This window comes from Anomaloglossus baeobatrachus, chromosome 10 (assembly GCF_048569485.1).
Source record: "Anomaloglossus baeobatrachus isolate aAnoBae1 chromosome 10, aAnoBae1.hap1, whole genome shotgun sequence".
Classification (NCBI taxonomy): Eukaryota; Metazoa; Chordata; class Amphibia; order Anura; family Aromobatidae; genus Anomaloglossus; species Anomaloglossus baeobatrachus.
Genome location: NC_134362.1, coordinates 35928223 through 35950393, shown reverse-complemented (window position 1 = coordinate 35950393; position 22171 = coordinate 35928223). Strand labels below are relative to the sequence as shown.

Here is a 22171-nt window from a genome sequence, read left to right as displayed (position 1 = left end):
GGATGGCCCCGCCCACCGAGGAGTTCCCAGTCCTGGAGGCGGTAAAACCAGGCAGATTAGTTGTGGAGTGTGAAGTAGAAGGAGGAAAGTGGCAGTTAAGGAGCCTGAAGTTGGTCCGGGTGTGTGGCCCGGACGGATCAGCAAGGTTGGCAGACGGTGGTGACCGTCTGCAGGAGTGGCCTATCGGAGTCTACCGTAAGGACCGTGGACGGGCGGTGGCCCGGCGCTACCGGACCGGTACACAAAGAGAAGTCAGCACCATCTGGCAGGGGTTTACGGACCCTGACAAGGCTAGGAGTCACCGTGAATTTGTCGAATCCGTCAGCGAAGGGAACCTCCTGGGTTCCCCAGCAGCCAAGTCCCGTCAAAAGGCAACAGCCCAACCATGAGAGGGAGACACCGCCACCGCCAAGGCAACCGTTTTCCAGGGCCAGAGCCTGCGGGCAAAAAGGGGCTCCTCCAGCCCATATCCAAGCTGGGGAGCGGGTTACCGGTGGGAACCCATCGGAACTAAACACTACACAGGTGCAGGGAAAGGCAGTCACCACCAACCTGCCGGGAGCAGGAACCACCGCAGCCGTCTGTGGGACCCGTCCATCCAGCCATGTGTTTTACCGAGAACTGTGTCCTCATCATTGGCTGAGTGAGTACCACCGTGCCGTGCGGCACAGCGCTGCCCCTGCGACCCTGCACCTCACCAGGCCCCGTAACCTGCCTGCAATCCATCCCTACCCCATCACCGGGCCCCGGGACAACCAACCCCCTACCCACGGAGGGGAGAACTAACAACAAAGCTGCTCCCTGTCACCGCTCCCGAGATCCCCATCCAGAGCAGCGGTGGTGTCACCAATATCACCACAACCGTGGGTGGCGTCACGGACAATACTCAAATCCACCATCCAACCAATCCCTACCCCTTTTCATTCACGGGCGAGGAACGCCGCACGAGTCCCCGGGATCCGGCCCACCGCTCGAGCCACCGCCGAGCAGCAGCAGCTGCAGCAGCGGTCGGACCCGAGCAGTGGGAGAGCACAGCGTCCCCTCCTCCGCACGCAACAACAGCTCACCTACTCCTCCTATATGACTGATATCATCTCTATATACAGTAGATAATACAGGATCTACCATTTACTATAGGTGATGTCAAGAGCTCACCTCTTCCTCTTGTACAATTACTGATTACACCTCTACATATAGTAGATAACACAAGACCCACCATTCACAATAAGTGACATCACAGCTCACTTCCTCCCCCTCCTGTACAATAACTGATAACACCTTTATATGTTGTGGTTGTTGTAGAGATCAGAAAGTATTTATCTAGTATTAGGGTTAATAAATAATATATATACATATATATATATATATATATATTATTTATTAACCCTAATACTAGATAAATACTTTCTGATCTCTACAACATATGGATGGATGGATGGATGGATGGATGGATGGATGGATAGATGGATGGATATGTTGGGGTTATTTTTAACACATACACTTGTTTGTAACACTAGGTCTTTTATTGTATTATATTATATAAATATATATATATATATATATATATGTGTGTATATGTACACACATATATATATTTATATAATGTATAATTTTTGATTATTTTTTTTAACATAGACACTTGTTTGTAACGCTAGGTGTTTTATTGGGGACCCTGCTTGATGCCGCTCTCCCCGCCCCGCACTGATTATGGAGGCGCTCTGCTTACAATTGTTTGGAATAATTGAAATCTGATTATTACAGCTCTGTATTTAGTAAACATAAAACAAATGTAATCGTAAAATAAAAACCAGCGAGACATTCTTTCCAACCTGTATCGTACCTTGCTGCATCGATAAGAAAGCATTGGGAAGACAGCGAAGGTCTCCGGTGTTTTCTCTATGGATCCCAACAGCGTGGAAACATTTATTATCGCAGATTTGCCGCAACTAAAAGGCTTCTGGTGATGTTCTACTGCAGCCTTCTTCAAAAATGGCAGCAACGCCTGGAAAAAAAAAAAGAAATCCAAAATATATTATCTTTCATCAATGGAATTAATAACCTTTCCAATCCTATGCAGTGAAGGTTTATCCTTGATCTATGAATGACATGTCAGTTGACAAGAAACATACAAGCGTTTCATTAAAGTCCATAATTATCCGTTCACGCTGATGTCATGGATCACAATTTTACAGACGCAATGATGAATAGTTCATTTTTAGATCCTAAGAGGGTCCCTCTGACTTTTAAAAGGTTTGCTGTGTTCCCTTATCTTTTAGGCCTCCGACACACATCCGTGAAAAACACGCACGTGTGTTACATTCTGTTTTTTAGGTCCGTTTTTCGTTTTTATGGTACGTGTGGCATTTGTGTGAACGGCGTTTGCTAGCCACGTGTGCATGTGGAATGTCCGTGTGTGCGTGAGATACGTAAGTGACATGTCCGTGTGAAATGTTCCGTGTGTGTGATGCACAATGTCGTTGATACATACCCGCTGACAGCAGACAGCAACGCGTGCTGAGAATGAAATCGGGTGAACTTCACCCGACTTCATTGTCATACCGCGGCTCTGTCTGTGTCGCGTACTGATTAGCGGTCACCCGTGAAAGACTCACCGGTGACCACTAATCCCCTAAGTGACTGAAGTGAGCAGCGCGATTAGCACTGCCGTTACTCAGGTTACCCGCGGCTAGCTGAAGTCCTCCACCCGAGACCGCAACTCACCTGTGACTTCATCGCTGTCACTCGGGCGACTTGCTGTCAGAGGTGGAGGATCCAGCAGTGGCCGTGAGTAACCTCAGTGACAGCACAGCTGATCGCGATACTCACCTCAGTTGCTGCGTGGAGCTGTCAGGAGCGGCGGTGTTCTTCTGCAGCTCCTGTCACCTTCATGTAGCAGAGCTGGAAGCGACGCAGGACCTCCGTGGATTACGCCGGACATGGATGGGTTTATGGGGCTGAATAAATTGGTGAACAAGGGTATTTGTTAGTGTTTATTATTGCAAATAAAGGATTTTTTTCGGGTGTATGTGTTTATTTACTGTAACTTACAGATTACTCATGGAAGGTATCTCGGGGAGACGCCTGCAATGATTAATCTTGGACTTAGTGGCAGCTATGGGCTGTCATTAACTCTTTATTACCCTGATTGCCATGGCACCAGGGCAATTCGGGAAGAGCCGGGTAGAGTCCCAGAACTGTCGCATCTAATGGATGCGGCAATTCTGGGAGGCTGCTGGCTGATATTGTTAGGCTGGGGGGCTCCCCATAACGTGGAGCTCCCCATCTTGAGAATACTAGCCTTCAGCCATGTGACTTTACCCTGGCTGGTATCAAAATGGGGGGGACCGCAGGTCGTTTTTTTTTTAATTATTTTTTTTTTTTTTTACTACTCGATATAGCTGTGATTGGCTGCAGTGAGACAGCTGTCACTCAGCGTGGAGGCGTGTCTAACTGCAACCAATCATAGGCGCCGGTGGGCGGGGAAAGCAGGGAATACCAGATTGATTAATGAGCGGCCGGCTTTTTCAAAATAGTAAATAGTTTTTTTAACAGCTGTGCAGCGCCGCGCTGGTGATTGGGGAACGGTAAGTATGACAGAGGGGGGAGACTGACCGACAGTCAGAGAGGGACAGACAAAACAGAGAGAGACCGACCAATGGACTGAGGGAGATTGACCGACATAAACAGAAAAAGAAAGAATGACCGACATCGCTACAAAAAAGCACAAAACGTACACGGAGCATACAGAGATGCATCCGTGTCACATACGTGTGCTCACGGACCCATAGACTTCCATTGGGTCCGTGTGTGCGTGTTCCCTGCAGAAAACGGACATGCTTCCGTGCAAAACGGATACACATACGTATCACGGACACACGGACTGTATGGAATAACGCACGTGTGACCTCAAACATAACATAACATTGGTGCACGTTTGTCCGTGTCTCCGGTACATACGGAAATGGACCAAACACGCACGTGTTTAACGGATGTGTGTTTCAGGCCTTAAGAATAGTTCAGCTGACCCAGCACTGTTTCCAAAAGTTCACCTGTTTCTCCGAAAAGAAGACCTATCCTGAAAATAAGCCCTACTAGGATTTTGGGAACTTTTTGGACTATGCTTAAAATAGAAGTCCTACTCCAAAAATAAGCCCTAGTTGCGATTCCATAAGTAAGGGTCCAAGCAGGTAAAAAAGTTAATGAAGACTGCAGGACTCTTCATCAAAGAAAGCAGACTGTCACAAAAGAAAGACACCCCCAAAAGAAAGAAAACACCCCCAAAAGAAAGCAGACACCTCCCCCCCCAAAAAACAAAAAAATATTGCACTCACCAGACCCCAAATAATCAGTTGGCTAGTGTCAATGGTGGATGGGCTCTCACACAGAGATCTCTGATGCTGTCAGATCCCTCGCCGCTCCCACTGCATTGCGCTGCAGCTCTCACAAACAGATCGGGTTCCAGTATCACTCCTCATGAGTGATACAGCTTTGAGTGACCAGGGGGAGCCAACCACTGTAGAACACAGGGGGACCTGACAGTGACGCAGATCTGTATGTGAGAACCCATTCAGTTGCAAACTCTAACTGTTTGGGTCTGGTCAGTGCAATTCTTTTAGGGGGTGTCTGCTTTCTCTTGAGGGTAAACTTAGCAGTACATAAAAAATAATCAATTTAAGAAGGTAATTTAAACCTTTTGTAAATATGGTCTGTACTCACCACTATAGGACGGTACTGTACCATGAAAATAACAGATCAGATAAGAAAATGTGCATCTGACCCAGTAATAGGAGGAACACAAAATGTAGATATTCCAGAATGTGATAACACATAGAAAAATAGGAGTCTGTTGATAAACAAAAAACTTTTCGTGCAGAAAATCCCAATACTATGCACTGTCAATAAATTTCCTAGAAGACAGTATATCAAAATAATGAGGAAAGAAATAGTAAGAACATAGGTGTCATGGTCTGATGTGAGCTTGGGGGATTTGGGATCAGAAGGTCACAGTGTATAGTTGATCCTCTTTAGTGCCTACTCATCATTTACTCTGAGTTGGAGCTTATTTAATTCCATGCTGAATGGGTTTCTTGTTATCCTGCTGCAATTTAACAGATAGCTGTAATCCCAGCTGCAGCCAGTCCCTTCTGCTATAAATATCCACTCCTCACTATGCCAGCTATAGTTCATTCTATACTGTCCACTTTGAAGGAGCCAGGCTCTGGAGAAGCTTAGGTGTTCATTTCTGTTGCAGCTGAGAAGTTTCCTGAAGTACTAGTTGTTGCATCTTTCCATACCCATTTGTCTTACCTTCCTCGTGTTGTCTTATTGCAGTGGTGAGACTAGCATCTCACTGGCCTTCACTAGTCACGGTAAGTTCAGTGCCAGCGAGAGCCTAGGCATGTGATGGCGCACGGGGGAAGGAACTGTCTACTGACATTAGGGAGTGCAGGGATCAGATTCAGGTGAGTGTTAAGAGGTGACACCACTCCCCTCTCCCTAGCGCCAGGGCCATTGATTAGATTACTTCCCTGGTTTATCCTTTGTGTTGCAAAGCTCACCCGGAGTCCTTTCACTCGCGGCGTGACAATCGGAAACTTGAGAAGCAACAACGTCATGGATCTCTATGGCACTATTCAAATCTCAAATGCAACCCCCCCCCCCTTTTCATTATTTTTTTTTTTATCAGGGCTTGATATGGAAACTTTCTCTAATCCCATTTTCCAACAGACACTAAAAAATAAAACAACTAAAAAATAAAACAACTAAAAAATAAAACTAAAGAATCAGTTGTCCTGCGTGGATATAAATATTTATTTAGCCACATGATGAATTTTTATTTTTTTTTTAATATTATATTATTATTATTATTATTATTATTATTATTATTATTATTATTCCCTTTCTCACCTTTGAAAGCAAAAAGGGACCAATTACATTAGTGTTGTAAACATTGGAGAAGTCGGCAGAGTCGGCGGACTCCAGCGTGCTGTCCGGCATGATCCCCGCATTATTAATCAGCAAATTAAGCCCAGCTCCATTCAGATGCTTCTCCACCTCCTTTACAGCCTCGTTAATGCTATTGGCATCGGTGGATTCTACAAAAATAAAAATAATTAAAAAAACTTACAATAATTAAACACAATAAACACTTTTATTTTTTATACCTTTTTTTAAGGGCGAGGTTTGCATCATTTTGTAAGGGTTTTCTTTGTTTTTGAGTTTCTTCATATAAAGCGTGTTTAATAAATATGGACATTTTGTAAATTACAAAATAGAAAATTTGATTTATCTTCAAGATCTCTGCTTAGTGTCATTTAACACGAACTTCCATTGTTTACTTCCAAAGGCTGAAAACTGGTCTTAAAATAGTCACACAGCCATTTACAGTGTGTCCACCCATATCCTGTCCACCGCCATTAAATTGAGAACAGCGACAGCTATAGGCATAGAAGTGGTGTCTAGGTATAGTAAAGTAGCCATGCGCTATGCAATGAAACCTCCTATAGCGCCATCTGGTGGAAAACAACGGAGTTAGCATTTTTATCTCAAACGGAACGAGATAGAGAAAAAAAGTGAATTACAAAGTTGTAGGGCATCATCAATTCAAGAAGAAACTGAGTATTAATTGATGGAATTGCAGGGGTGCCAGTACTTTTGGCCAGCACTGTAGAATCATGTATATAGAATCATGTGGCTTGTACTGGTAAATCTCTTCCTATGGTCACTGAAAACTGGTTTTAAAATAGTCACACAGCCATATACAGTGTGTCCACCCATATCCTGTCCACCGCCATTAAATTGAGAACAGCGACAGCTATAGGCATAGAAGTGGTGTCTAGGTATAGTAAAGTAGCCATGCGCTACGCAATGAAACCTCCTATAGCGCCATCTGGTGGAAAACAACGGAGTTAGCATTTTTATCTCGAAAACGGAACGAGATAGAGAAAAAAAGTGAATTACAAAGTTGTAGGGCATCATCAATTCAAGAAGAAACTGAGTATTAATTGATGGAATTGTAGGGGTGCCAATACTTTTGGCCAGCACTGTAGAATCATGTATATAGAATCATGCGGCTTGTACTGGTAAATCTCTTCCTATGGTCACTTGTTTCAGTTTTCCTTTGCACTACTTTCAGAAAATTTCCCCTTAAAGGAGTGGTTCACTACTTAGTTTTCATAGGCACATCAATATTATGTTGAGAAACATGGTTTCTCTCAAATACCTTGTGTTGCCAATACTGCCTGTGAGCGGCACTATTGCGGACCACTCATCTCCTTCGCGTGACCCCGGGCTCCATCACCTCTGATGTCCGATGATGTCACGTCAACTTCCAGTTGACCTGACTTCACCCCGGCCGGCCTCAGTCTTGCTGAGTGACTGGGCTGTGGGCGGCGTTTCACCGCACGTCACAGCCCAGCATCACTCCTGCTTGCGGCCTTCTGCAGTGCAGTAGAGCGCACACGAGATGTTGGGCTGTGACGAGCGGTGAAACTCCACCCACAGCCCAGTCACTCAGGAAGGCTGGGGTTGACCGCGCTGATGTCACGTCAACTGGAAGTTGAAGTCACATCACCGAACGTCAGAGGTCACGGAGCCACAGGGGGTCGCGCAAAGGGGGTGAGCGGACCGCAATAGCACCGGTCACAGGCACTATTAGCAACACAAGGTATTTGAGAGAAGCCTTGTTTCTCAACATATCGACGTGCCTATGAAAACTAAGTAGTGAACCACCCCTTTAAGTATTCACCTGGTACAGGCCATTCATGGCTGTGACAGGAATTAGTAAATTCTCCCTTGAGGCTCCATGCCCATGATGAGCTTTTGATGTTGCAGAATTTCTGCACCTTTTATGTAAATTAGCTTACTTGCATTTTTATCACATTTGTGACTCTGCGTTTTTGTCATTTGTCATGTTTTAAATAAAGCTGTTTTGTTTTTGATACTATCTGGTATTTGGCTTTGACAAAACTTTATTAATATACTTATGTGGGAATTACATGCACTATTTTATGCATGGTTTTTTTTTACCTGCAGATTTTACTCATCTATTACAAGTCTATGGGGCAAATCTGCCCAGAAAACTCCACAAACCCGCAAGAGGAATTGATAAGATGCGGCTCTGAAATGCGCACACCGGGGTCAATTACGCTGAGTACAAAAGAAACGCAGGGGCAGGAGATTTCTCTAAATCCCATTCACTTTGCTGCATATTTGATGCAGCTAAAATACACAAGGACAAAAACTCAAAAAAAGCTAATTGTGGGAATGTAGCTTTAAAGGGGTATTCCCATCTCCAAAGAACCTATCCCAATATGTAGTAGGCATAATAATAATAATATCAAATACTGGATATTTAAGCCTCCCGCCATGCCTTGTAAACCACGCCACCTGATGAAGGTAATCCTTATTACCGAAACGCGCATCGGGATCGGCCTACGTGACTCTTCTCCTTGCATTGTGCAACCAGCATCTGACCCACCAAATGTAAGTGCAATTAGATAATGCAGAGCTATCTTGGGGACCTCTTATGCCCTAAGTGTATATATACTGACAATGGTGTTAATATTTGTGTGGGTCTTGGATATCTTTGGGTTGCTTTGCAATATCATATTCCTCTTTTTGGGTTGGTGACATCTTGTGGTGGTTTTCAGAGCTACACCTCCCAATTCATATATGATATATGATATGATGGGTCCTGGTTTTTCATGTTTTACTATATTCCTCATGTTATGTCTTTACCCCAATTTGTTGTTATCATGATTCCTTAATAAACTTTTTTATTTTGCATATATATGGGCATTTGATCGTTTGTTTTCTTCTTCTTGTTTGGTTTCCCAATATGTAGTAGGCGTAATAATAATATTATCAAATTCTGCCAATTAAAAAAGTAGTATAGTTCTCCTGATTAGCTATGTCGCTTACCTCATGTGCAGGGCATTGCAGGTTAAGGGGTACTTTGCACGTTGCGTCATCGCACCTGCGATATCGTCGGGGTCAAATCGAAACTGACGCACATCCGGCACCGGTAACGACGTCGCAACGTGTAAAGCCTCGAAGCACCGATAAACGATCGCAAAAGCGTCGTAAATTGGTGATCTGTGTAGCGTCGGTCATTTTCATAATGTCGCACCAATATGCGATATGATGTTGTTCCTTGTTCCTGCGGCAGCACACATCGCTGTGTGTGAAGCCGCAGGAGCGAGGAACATCTCCTTACCTGCCTCCACCGGCTATGCGGAAGGAAGGAGGTGGGCGGGATGTTTACGTCCCACTCATCTCCGCCCCTCCGCTTCTATTGGCCGCCTGCCGTGAGACGTCGCTGTGACGCCGCACGACTCGCCCCCTTAGGAAGGAGGCAGGTCGCTGGTCAGAGCGATGTCGCAGGGCAGGTAAGTGCGTGTGAAGCTGCCGTAGCGATAATGTTCGCTACGCCAGCTATCACAAGATATCGCATGTGCGACGGGGGCGGGGACTATCGCGCTCGGCATCGCTAGTATCGGCTAGCGATGTCGCAGCGTGCAAAGTGCCCCTAAGTATCCATGATTATGACCACGAGCAACTAACTGTCACTACATGAGTGGTCATAACCATAGATACCTAAGCTGTAATGCCCTGCACATGAGGTAAGAGACATAGCTAATCAGGAAAACTATACTACATTTTTAATTGGAGGTATTTACTAAGATTCTTATTATTACACCTACTACATATTGGGATAGGGTCTTGGAGATGGGACTATCCCTTTAAGGTCCACAAATCTGGAAAAGAATAAAACTATTGTGTACATTTCCTTATTAGAATATATCATCGTTCCATCTAATGTAAACTCCGTGGATCACTTACCTAATTTTATCACAATCACTTTTGGATACTTTGTAGCAAGTTCAATCAGCTTCTGTGAAAATAAAGATATTTGTTATAAATTACTAATTTCTAATATCTTTTATCTCCCCGAACTATAGATTTCTATACGATAAATGTAGTCCTGCAGTTATCCCCATCTTCTGCTTAACAAATATTTAAATAACTTTCTCCACCTGTTCCATTATCCATGAATGTTTTACACTACCCTAGATTTTGGGGATGCACATTTATACTCATTATATTAGTCTATAATATGTCTATGAATTTATTGCATATTAATAGCACAAGTAACTTTGTAATCTGTCCGTATTCTATGGGTCTGGCTACTTTAAACTGTTGGTATAGATTCCTAAGATCCAGCCTCTTCTAGTTTTTTTGCCACAGCCTCTCCTGGTTACCAACCGCATGGTCTAGTTTTGTAATCAGTCCATATTCTATGGGTCTGACTACTTTAAACTGTTCATATAGATTCCTAAAATCCTCAGCCTCTCCTAGTTTTCTGTCACAGCCTCTCCTAGTTACCAACAGCATGGTCTAACCAAATGAGCCAAAGATGCTCCTCCTCGTGCAAGCAGTGCTTGTTTTGAGAGTATCTATAGAGGAGAGTTAACGATATATCGTCAGGGTCACGTTGTTAGTGACGCACATCCGGCGCAGTTAGCGACATCGCAGCGTGTGACACCAATGAGCGACGATCAACGAGCGCAAAAACGTGAAAAATCGTTGCTCATTGACACGTCGTTCATTTCCTTAATATCGTTGCTGCTGCAGCGTGTACGATGTTGTTCCTCATTCCTGCAGCATCACACATCGCTATGTGTGACACCGCAGGAGCGACGAACATCTCCTTACCTGCGTCCACCGGTAATGCGGAAGGAAGGAGGTGGGCGGCATGTTCCGGCCGCTCATCTCCGCCCCTCCTCTGCTATTGGATGCCTGCCGTGTGACATCACTGTGATGCTGCACGGACCGCCCCCTTAGAAAGGAGGCGTATCACCGGCCATAGCGACGTCGCAGGGCAGGTAAGTCCAATGTTGTGCACCATGGGCAGCGATTTGCCCGTGTCTCACAACCGACGGGGGCGGGTACGCTCGCTAGCGATATCAGTACCGATATCGCAGCGTGTAAAGTACCCTTAAGGCTATGTGCACACGTTGCATAATGTCCATGCTGAAAACTCTGCAGCGATTTGGCAGTGTATGTGCGCTTCAAAACGCTGCAGAAACACTGCGGAATGGATGCAGTGTTTCTGCAGAATAGATTCTGATTTCATGCGCTCTGGATGCAGCCTCTTCCATAGACAGAGCGGGAGCTGCATTCAAAGCGCACGAAATAAGTGACATGTTGCATTTTTGAGCGCAGCGATTTTGGATCAAAATGTCAGCACCCAAATCGCTGCGCTCTCAAACGCAATGTGCGGATGGATTATGCACAATCTTCAAAGATTTGTGCTGGGTACGCAGGACGCATGCGTTTACGCTGCAGTGCAATATGCAGCATAAACACATGAAATTATGCAACGTGTGCACATAGCCTAAGTGAGGAAATAATTGGGCATTTGAAATCTGAGGCATTGGGAACAAAGGGTTTTCCCCAAAAATTTTAATTCATAGCAAATCATAAATTGCAAATATTGAAAAACAAGAAACAAGTGTAATACTCTGAGGTCTCCTAGGACTGCAGTGAGCACTTTTCAATCTCTTGTCGGCAGGGAATCTGTCAGCAGATTTTTGCTATGTAATCTGAAAACAGAATGCTATAAGGGGTTAATACACAGAGTTCAGTGATGCATCTCCCTTCACACTGTGCTGTTGTTTACCTGCAATGTTTGTTTTAGCTTTAGGAGATTATCATTGCTGGACTACGTCAGCTAATCCGGTTCTCTCACTGCTGTGATTCGCAGCTCACTGTCTATGTACAATGTATACAGAGAGCCTGGTGTAAGCAGGGCCAACTTTTTCAGCTTTGCTGCATTGCTAAATTTGAAAACCTTACTGGATGCAGCAGTTTTGACACAATGAAACTAAGTGATACATTGTTGGATTCAGGATTTATTTGCCTACATCACGCTGCTCTCAGATGAGGTAGCAAAAATCTGGTGACAGATTCCTGTTAATGCAAACAAAGCCTTAAGCGGGCTTTACACGCTGCGATATCGGTATCGATATCGCTAGCTTGCGACTTGCCCCAATCATTTGTGCGACACGGGCATATCGCTGTTCATCGCGGACAAAATCGCGCACCCCCGCCACACGTACTTACCTGCCCTGCGACGTCGCTGTGACCGGCGTACCGCCTCCTTTCTAAGGGGACAGTCCATTTTGCGTCACAGCGACGTCACTAAGCGGCTGCCCAATCAAAGCGGAGGGGCGGAGATGAGCGGGACGAACATCCCGCCCACCTCCTTCCTTCCTCATTGTGGCCGGCAGCAGGAAAGGAGAGGTTCCTCGTTCCTGCGGGGTCACACGGAGCGATGTGTGCTGCAGCAGGAGCGACTAACTACATCGCCCAAATATCAGCAACGATAATTGGGAGGAGGGGGGCATGTCACCGATGAGCAATTTTGAACGTTTTTGCGACGATTCAAAATCACTCATAGGAGTCACACACAATGAGATCGCTAACGCGGCCGGATGTGCGTCACCAATTCCGTGACCCCAACGAGATCGCTGTAGCAAAATCGTAGCGTGTAAATCCACCTTTAGTAATGTAAAAGTGACCTCAACACATACTGTAAAGCTATTGGTGCCTGGTCTTTAGTGGTGACCAGTCACTTACTATGTGCAAGGTTTCTTCTCTTTTTTTTGGCTTTCTTTCCTTAATTCTATTGCCGAGTTGTGAACAGTGCATTAACTATCCAGATGCACTACACAGCGGCTGCTGCATTCCCTGCCTCTGCTTTTATACAGGTTACAATAGTTCCTTCTGATTGGCTGTGCTATACTATGTGAAAACTGCAAGTCATCATGAGGAAGCCTCTGTGGCCACGCCTGGGATCATGAATGTCTTTTCTTGCTCATGCAAACTTCTGCCTTGTGTTTATATAAGAACACTTTAGAATTGTAACAGGCTAAATATTAGTATATGATATATCTTTTGAGATTTAGAGAATTGTTAGAATTATTTAATATATTGTATCAATAGTAGACTGTATGTTCAAAATGTGTAATTTTGTGCAAAATTAGATTTTTTTTTCCTTTTCCATTATTAGATTCCATATATAAAACATAAGAGGATATTTTCTTTACAATCTGTATAGATTAGACTTTTATTGTGGCTCCACATAGTAGTACTGTTGTATATATCTTATGATTTAAATTAATTTATCTTGTTATCTGTTCTGTCATCGTTAATGTTTAACCAATATTTATTATGAATATGTTTAAAACTGTTCTAGTTAGTGATATCTACATATGTATATTGTTCTCTGATTTCTAGATGCGATTATTTGATAGATCCAGAGTGGTGAAGCGATAAGGAGGAATGTTACAGTGCAGTTCTAAATCCATGTTATCCATGATTGATACGATAAATTCGGAGTTCCATGGAGGAAATCTTATTTGATACTAGCTATAGTACCTGGCATTGCCCGGGATAGTAACTGCCTCTCTGCCACTCTCCCAATCTCTGTTTGTCTGTCTCTCTCTCTGTCTCTCTCTGTCACTCTGTCTGTCTGTCTCTGTCTGTCTCTGTCTGTCTCTCTGTCTCTCTGTCTGTATCTGTCGCTGTCTGTCTCTCTCTCTGTCTGTCTTTGTATCGCTTTCCCTGTCTATTTCTGTATCTCTCTGTCTGTGTGTCTCTCTCTATGTCTGTCCCTGTGTGTCTCTTTCCCTGTGTGTATGTCTCTTTCTGACTTTCTCTGTCTGTCTCTGTATCAGTCTCTGTCTGTATTTCTCTCTCTATCTTTGTCTGTCTGTCTATTTCTCTGTGTCTGTCTTTCTCTGTTTGTCTGTCTCTCTCTTTCTCTGTGTCTGTCTCTTTCCCTGTCTGTCTCTTTGTCTGTCTATCTTTCTGTCTGTATCTTTCCATGTCTGTCTCTGTCTCTTTGCCTGTCTCTCTGTCTCTTTCCGTCTCTGTCTCTGTCTCTGTCCCTGTCTGCAATTTGTCTGTCTGTCTCTGTTTGGCTGTCTGTCTGTCTCTTTCCCTGACTCTTTCCCTGTCTGTCTCTTTCCCTGTCTGACTTTACCTTTCTGACTCTTTACCTGTCTGCCTCTGTGTTTCTCTGTCTGTCTCTTTCCCTGTCTGTCTGTCTCTGTCCATGTCCGCCTATCTGTGCCTATGTCTGTCTGTCTCTGTCTGGGTCCGTCTCTCCATTAAGATCATATTACCTCACACATAAGCTTCTTATAATAAGAATGTCTGTTGTTGCCTATAGCAACCGATCACAGCTCCTATTAATGACCTGTAGCTCCCAGCTCCATTGACTGTAATGTAAGCAGGTGTTTTTGAGAGTAACTGTAAAGCTATATTCTTGCATTCATTGTTTGCATGCTTTAGCATTTCAGAGTGCAACTGTCTATTTTTGTTATTATATGTCATGCTCAATTTTGTACCTATTCAGACTGCATTTTGGGAGTGCCATCAGTTTTTTTGTCTAGATTATGGAGTCATGCCCTCTGACTGTGCACCCCTCCCCCATTAGCCACAGGTGATTTTATTCTCTAGTAGCAGGTTCCTACTTGCCCGTACACATGTAGGTTTGTAACCCAGAGAGCGGCTTCAGTTCAGTCTAGGTTCCCAGTATGCAAGATATGCCTTGATGTGGCTACTGGGCAGATATAGAAATGGCCATTTTTGTATGCTAATCTTGTTTTTTCCTAGATTTCCTTAAGCAGTGATGCATATCTATATACTTACATTCATTGTTTGCATGCTTTAGTATTTCAGAGTGCAACTGTCTATTTCTTGTTATGTCATGTTCAGTTTTTGCATTTGTTCAGACTACATTTTGAGAGTGACATCAGTTTTTTTGTCTACATTACGGAGTCATGCCCTCTAGAGGGACTGTGCACACCCTCCCCCATTAGCCACAGGTGAGTTTATTCTCTAGTAGCAGATTCCTACTCGCCCATACACATGGAGGTTTATAACCCAAGTGAGAGGCTTCAGTTCAGTGTAGGGGTTCCAGTAACATGAGATTACATTGTTGTGGCTACTGGGCAGATATAGAAATGGCCATTTTTGTATGCTAAATATCTATTGTTTTCCTAGATTTCCTTAAGCAGTAATGTATGTCTATATTCCTGTACTCATTGTTTGCATGCTTTAGCATTTCGGAGTGCAGCTGTCTTTTTTTGTTATTATATGTCATGTTCAGTTTTGCACCTCTTCAGACTACATTTTGGAAGTGCCGTCAATTTTTTTTTGTCCACATCCATATAGGACGGCTTAGGAGGGTTCATCCTACTGACAGATTCCCTTTAATAATTTTGCTGGAATACTTTTATTACTAAAATGGCAAATAGGTAAGGATTAAATAAGAGAGGTCAATTGGTTTGATGTTACAAAACGACAAAAAGTGTTGTCATTTTCTGATGATAGATTAATTTTGACTAATCTGTTCCATGTCGCTGATTAGAAACACAGGACATACAGAATTTGCAGGGAAAATATAACATAATCAATGTAATACAGAAAGTCATCCCATGGAGCATGGGACCCCGCTCTCTCCTCCAAGTCCTCCCTCCTTTGACAAATTTCTAAAGAAAATCGGCATTAAGATTCATTGAACAGAATGGAACTTTTAAGATGTAAGTATATAATTACATAAGTTGAAAAAAGACCTAGGTGTATTAGTTCCACCAATACCCGACAATGTTGTGTGTACTGAGGAAATCATCCAGCCCTGATATAAAAGCTGTTCTAGTATCTGCCATTACTGAGCCTCTTGTGGTCGGCATTCCACAGTCTGACTGCTCTAACTGTAAAGAACCCTTTCCTATTTAGCTGCTGGAGTCTAACTGTAAAGAACCCTTTCCTATTTAGCTGCCGGAGTCTAACTGTAAAGAACCCTTTCCTATTTACCTGCCGGAGTCTAACTGTAAAGAACCCTTTCCTATTTAGCTGTCAGAATCGCTTTTCTTCCACTCGCAGTGAGTGCCCCCTGGTCCTTAGTATTGTCTTTGGAAGGAAGAAGTCATGTGCCAGTCCCTTTCATGTGCCAGTCCTTTATATTGATCACACATGTATTTATACCTATAAATCCTTTGAGACGCTTTTTTTTCTAAGCTAAATAGATCTAACTTTTTACACCTCTCATCATACGGGTGGCCTCCATTCCTTGTAGTAGTCTAGTTACCCACCTTTGAACTGATTCGAAAGGAGGCTTTACAGGCAGCGATATCGCTAGCGAGCGTACCAGCCCCCGTCGTTTGTGCATCATGGGAAAATCACATGTCGTTAGGAGCTGTCACACGGACTTACCTGCATAGCGACGTCTCTGTGGCCGGTGAACCACCTCCTTTCTAAGGCGGCGGTTCGTTCGGCGTCACAGCGGTGTCACTAAGTGGCCGCCCAATAGAAGCGGAGGGGCGGAGATAGACGGCCGTAACATCCCGCCCACCTCCTTCCTTCCTCGTTGCCGGCGGCCGCAGGTAAGATGTAGTTCGTCGTTCCCGAGGTGTCACACATAGCGATGTGTGCTGCCTCGGGGACCACGAACAACCTACGTCTTCAACAATCAACAATTTTTTGAAAACGAACGACGTGTCAACGATCGCCGATTTGGTGAGTATTTTCCATCATTAACAGCCGCTCGTTGGGATCAAACACAACGACATCGCTAACGATGGCGGATGTGCGTCACGGAATCTGTGACCCCGGCGATATATCGTTAGATACGTCGTTGCGTGTAACGGGGCCTTAACTTTTGAATGTCCTTTTTAAAATGTGGAGCCCAAAACTGCATCCCATATTGCAGATGTGGCCTTACAAGTGATTCATAGAGCGGTAACAATACGTTGGGATCACGGATCTAATCTCTTTTTATACACCCTAGAATCTTGTTTGCTTTAGCAGCTGCTGCCTGATATTGAGAGCTGCTGCTCAGCTTATTTGTAACCAGAATCCCCCGGTATTTTTCCTGTTCTGTAGTCCTGAGTTTACTTCCATTTAATGTATACGCAGCTATAGGATTACTCCGTCCTAGCTGCATTACTATACATTTATCACCATTAAATCTCATTTGCCCATTCCGAGATCTTATCCAGATCGTTTTATAATATTGTAAGATCAAGGTCAGTTTTTAATATCCTACATAGTTTGGTGTCATCAGCAAAGACTGACACTGTACTATCAATCCCATCCACAAGGTCATTAATAAAGAGATTAAATGTACAATGTACCTTATTCTGATGAGAGCTGGGATCACGACAGGTTGCAAAGATTTGTTTCGGTGGGTTTCGCTGCTCTATGAGTTGACGGACAAGTTCATATCCAATTCCTCGGTTGCATCCTGTAATGAGGATTCTGTCTGGGGCCATGTTTCCTTCTCCTTCGGAGTCAGAAGTCAGTGATTGAAGGAGAGGGGGGATCGGCCACTTATAAGGAGCAGTGAGTCAGCAGAATTATGTATTTACTCGCCCGGCTAGGAGTGGTTGTTAACTACAATAAATTGAGCGTTGAGTTATTTCAGAAAAGAATTTAACCCTTTAGGTTTTCCCCATGTGTTTTAGGAGGGAGCACTTCTGGATCTTATGTTATAAAAGTTTTCAAGAAAGTTACAAAACAAATCGAGAGCTGGAACTCCATATTAGCAAAACGTGTTTTTTTTTCTAAGTTTGTCACATGTTACCCTGAGAATAGATTATCTATTCATGTTTTGTAAGATGTCTGTGATACTACTGTACCCGGTAACATATTTTTGTGAATTTTCCTTTAAAAAAAAAAAAAAAAAAAAAACACAAAAAATGACGCGTGATTTAGAAACACGACCAACAAAGAGGGAAAAAAAAAATCAGGTTTGACAACTTGATATGAGTGACATTTAGAAAGACTTAGGGGCACTTTGCACGCTGCGACACCGCTAGCCGATTGTAGCAATGTCGAGCGCGATAGTCCCCTGCCCCCGTCGCAGCTGCGATATCTTGTGATGGCTGCCGCATCGAACATTATCGCTATGGCAGCTTCACACGCACTTACCTGCCCTGCGACGTGGCTCTCGCCGGCGACCCGCCTCCTACCTAAGGGGGCGGGATGTGCGGTGTCACAGCGACGTCACACGGCAGGCGACCAATAGAAGCGGAGGGGTGGAGATGAGCGGGACATAAACATCCCGCCCACCTCCTTCCTTCCTCATTGCAGGCGGGACGCACGTAGGAGATGTTCCTCGCTCCTGCGGCTTCATACACAGCGATGTGTGCTGCAGCAGGAACGAGGAACAACATCGTACCTGTCGCTGCAGCGAAATTATGGAAATGACCGACACTACACAGATCACCGATTTTCGACGCTTTTGCGATCGTTAATCGGTGCTTCTAGGCTTTACACCTTGCAACGTCGTTACCGGCGCCGAATGTGCGTCGCTTTCGATTTGACCCCGACGAGATCGCAGTAGCGATGTCACAGCGTGCAAAGTACCCCTTAGGCTAGTTTCACACTTGTGTTGAACGGCATCCGTTGCATTGCGTTGTGTGACGGATACAACGGATGTGTTGCATATAGTGGCACAAAACAACGGAATCTGCTTTTTTTTTTTTTTTACAGTTACCGGCGGCAGACTATTGTGAACGATCAGCTGATCACCCGGCTGCCGGGCGATCAGCTGAGCGCTCTCAAAAGCCGGCTGCCGAGCGATCAGCTGAGCGCTCTCAAAAGCCGGCTGCCGGGCGATCAGCTGAGCGCTCTCAAAAGCCGGCTGCCGATCGATCAGCTGAGCGCTCTCAAAAGCCGGCTGCCGGGCGATCAGCTGAGCGTCCTCAAAAGTCGGCTGCCGGGCGATCAGCTGAGCGCTCTCAAAAGCCGGCTGCCGGGCAATCAGCTGAGCGTCCTCAAAAGCCGGCTGCCGGGCGATCAGCTGAGCGCTCTCAAAAGCCGGCTGCCGGGCGATCAGCTGAGCGCTCTCAAAAGCCGGCTGCCGGGCGATCAGCTGAGCGCTCTCAAAAGCCGGCTGCCGAGCGATCAGCTGAGCGCTCTCAAAAGCCGGCTGCCGGGCGATCAGCTGAGCGCTCTCAAAAGCCGGCTGCCGGGCGATCAGCTGAGCGCTCTCAAAAGCCGGCTGCCGGGCGATCAGCTGAGCGCTCTCAAAAGCCGGCTGCCGGGCGATCAGCTGAGCGCTCTCAAAAGCCGGCTGCCGGGCGATCAGCTGAGCGCTCTCAAAAGCCGGCTGCCGGGCGATCAGCTGAGCGCTCTCAAAAGCCGGCTGCCGGGCGATCAGCTGAGCGCTCTCAAAAGCAGGCTGCCGGGCGATCAGCTGATAGTTTGGCCACCGAGAGACAAAACAAAGTTTCTGTGATTTAAAAAAAAAAAAAAAGATGAGCATGCGCAGTGAAAAAATAAAGGATTCCGCCGCTCAAAAAATGTTACATGCTGCGTTCCTTCCACCCGGCGGAAGCAACGCAGCGTCGGCCAGCGGAAGCAACGCAGGTCCATCAGTCGCTATCCGTCGCCCATACAAGTCTATGGGAAGCAGCGGAATCCATTAACGCAGTGTTTCTCAACTCCAGTCCTCAAGACCCACCAACAGATCATGTTTTCAGGTTTCCTCAATGTTAGACAGGGAATAATTCCATCACCTGTGCAACATTAAGGAAATCCTGAAAACCTGATTGAGGAAAACCTGAAAACATGATCTGTTGGTGGGTCTTGAGGACTGGAGTTGAGAAACACTGCGTTAATGGATTCCGCTGTTTTCCAAAACAGCGGATTGCAACTAAAGGAAAACAACGCAAGTGTGAAAGTAGCCTTACATTCCCGTCATTTGACAAATCTGAACCAACAAAATGAAGCAATTTAGGGTCTGTGCAGATCCGCTCTAAAATCCACAAAAAAATCATTTGAAATATGATTCAAAGATCCTTTCTAATTTTTTTTCCAATAAAAAATCCACCGAGCTGTTGATGTGGCAAGTGGGTTTTTTGACAGTTCTTTGCTTCATATGCAAAAGGAAGGACTTCAACTCTTCCTAATGAATGTAGCAATCCTAAAAGTCAATATTGACCCTTTTAACGAGCCTTGCCACATGATTAGGAGCCAAATCAGACAGTTTGCAGGCCTGTTTTTGGGTGTTTGCCCCTCATCAGTGCAAAGCATGTCAGAGACCACACACCTAGTCAAATCAGACTTCCTGCTTTACACTGATGAGTGGAAAACATCCCTAAACACATCTACAAATGAAGTGTCTGGTTTGGCTTTTTAAACAACTTCATGTGACACAGCTTCTTAAGGGGGTCAATATAGGTATCACTCACCCCCCCCCCCCCCCCCCGCCCCCACACACTGCTCTTCTCCCCATGCCTCCTTCCTGGTCCTACAGTCTCGAAGTCTTCCCTGAACTCCCATCCACTGCACTGAAGCACCGACTGCCTGCTCTGGCCTCGTCTTCCGTGCTTACTGCTCTGGCGTCTGGGGCCTAAGGTCCACTCATGCACACTAGGGCGGAGCCGCACTCCCTCCCCTTATCTTAAAGGGCCAGCACCACACAACCTGGATGTTCCTCCTATGACCCTTGCAGGTACTGTGTACTTAAGGCACCTTCCCCTATTGGGAGGTGCCTTTTCAACGTGTCCCCATAGCCTAGTCTGCACGTGATAGTTGTCAGGTCTCCCATGTGATCCTGCTCTCCGTATTAGTTGTGACTGTCTCTGCTTCCGTCTAGTAGTGCCGGTGTTCCCGATTGTGTCCTTCTGTGTCCTTCCATTGCTACAAACACCTACCACCTGCCTTTTACTACAAGTGCCAGCCAGTCCCGGAACACACCAGACTCTGCCTCATCTGTTCCGGTTCCAGGTCTACGTCCTGTGGCGCCAGCTGCTCAGATATCGGGATCCCCCGGGGCTGCCTCCAGGCAGAAACGTCCAGTGAGTGTACCTGCTGTAAAGACTTAATGGCCACCCTGGTCCACTCCTCCAGATCAGTAAAGGTACATTGGTCCAGTGGACCCACTTAGATCTCTTCCAGTAACCCAGGTGTGACAATAGGTCAAATAGTTGACCCTAGAGTTGATGTATTCTTCCTCTCTGAAAAGGATTTTTACACACTTTAATTCCTAGGGAAGCATTGTACGGCTTATAAGTCTTCTTATGCCATTTTGGCACTCACCACAAGAAGAAAAGTTCCCCCTTAGACTTTTGTCACACGGAGGTTTTTACAAACATTGCCGATTCTCATGGTGGCATCGGGATCTGTTCAAACTACAGATTCTGACACTCTGCCCGATAACTTCTTTGATATCTGTGATCAGTGCATGCAGACTCAGGCAACAACCAACAGATAGGTAAATCATAGGCAGGCTAGCAAAACTTAATGTCAGCTGGTCTGCTTGTTAGTCTCCTTTGATCACATGTTGTGGGGGGACCAATCACATCTGCTCTCCTCATATATATGCTGGCTAGATTCTTCCTTCTATCCTTCTATGCCAGCTATAGTTTATCTTAGCTGGTCTGGTGAGGTGTTATGATCCAGACAAACTAGTGGTTGTAATAGCTGTTGCTGTGTGCTGTTGTGGAGTTAACCCTTGTTATCTTTTTGTTGCTGCCTTCCTACTCTTGCTTTTTTTCTGAGTTTCTCATTGTTTGTTCCTGTGAGTTTGCAGTGTGCTAGAGTTTTGGGGTTTTTTCCTGTCTGTCTTTATCTGTGTTTCCATCTCTCTCTTGCCCCTTTCTTGCCTGGTGTGAGATGGGAATCAGATTAGTTCTAGTCAGGAGCAGAGGCAGGCATGAGACTCAGACATCTCCACCATTAGGAGTAACCCTGAGGTTGGGGATAGCCTAGGACCCCTGGCATTAGGGACAGGATAGGAGCCCCTGTTCCTTGCTATCCTAACAGTCACATTGTGACAACTTCACTTCACTATATCACATTTCACTTCCTTTAGGTGGACTCCTTTTATATTCTGCATAAAAATTGGCACCACCAAGTTAAAAGGCTACAGAACACCATGTGGGAAAAAAAATGAAAAAATATATTTTAGTAAAAAAAAAATCTTTCACAAAAATAAGAAGTGTTTCCTAAAGATTCCTATTGAAAAACTCTGGATTTTTCCTTCTCCAAAAATCTCCAGTATTCAAGATGAATTTTCGATGTTGCAGATTTTCGTCAGCATCTTTCCACAAATTATGTCAAATATAATGTTTTTATCACATTTTTAAGC

General features: G+C 44.9%; 1 protein-coding gene and 1 long non-coding RNA gene across 3 annotated transcripts in view; one reads left to right on the top strand and one right to left on the bottom strand.

Annotated features, from left to right (window-relative positions):
• Positions 1-17396, bottom strand: part of LOC142254730 (C-signal-like) — a 23396-nt gene extending 6000 nt beyond the window's left edge. Inside the window, exons 1-4 of the mRNA XM_075325982.1 lie at positions 17208-17396; positions 9844-9895; positions 5908-6095; positions 1841-2002 (exon numbers count right to left, since the gene is read on the bottom strand). Of these exons, the coding sequence (XP_075182097.1) occupies positions 1841-2002; positions 5908-6095; positions 9844-9895; positions 17208-17345 (540 nt within the window). The 5' untranslated portion in view covers positions 17346-17396. The remainder of the gene's footprint in view (positions 1-1840; positions 2003-5907; positions 6096-9843; positions 9896-17207) is intronic.
• On the top strand, positions 16488-22171 carry LOC142254731 (uncharacterized). Of its 2 annotated transcripts, none has more exons than XR_012727305.1 (3): positions 16488-16590; positions 20681-20941; positions 21896-22171. It is a non-coding gene; the product is annotated as an uncharacterized LOC142254731 (long non-coding RNA). The 2 variants fall into 2 exon arrangements; XR_012727306.1 differs by having other exon boundaries at positions 20678-20941.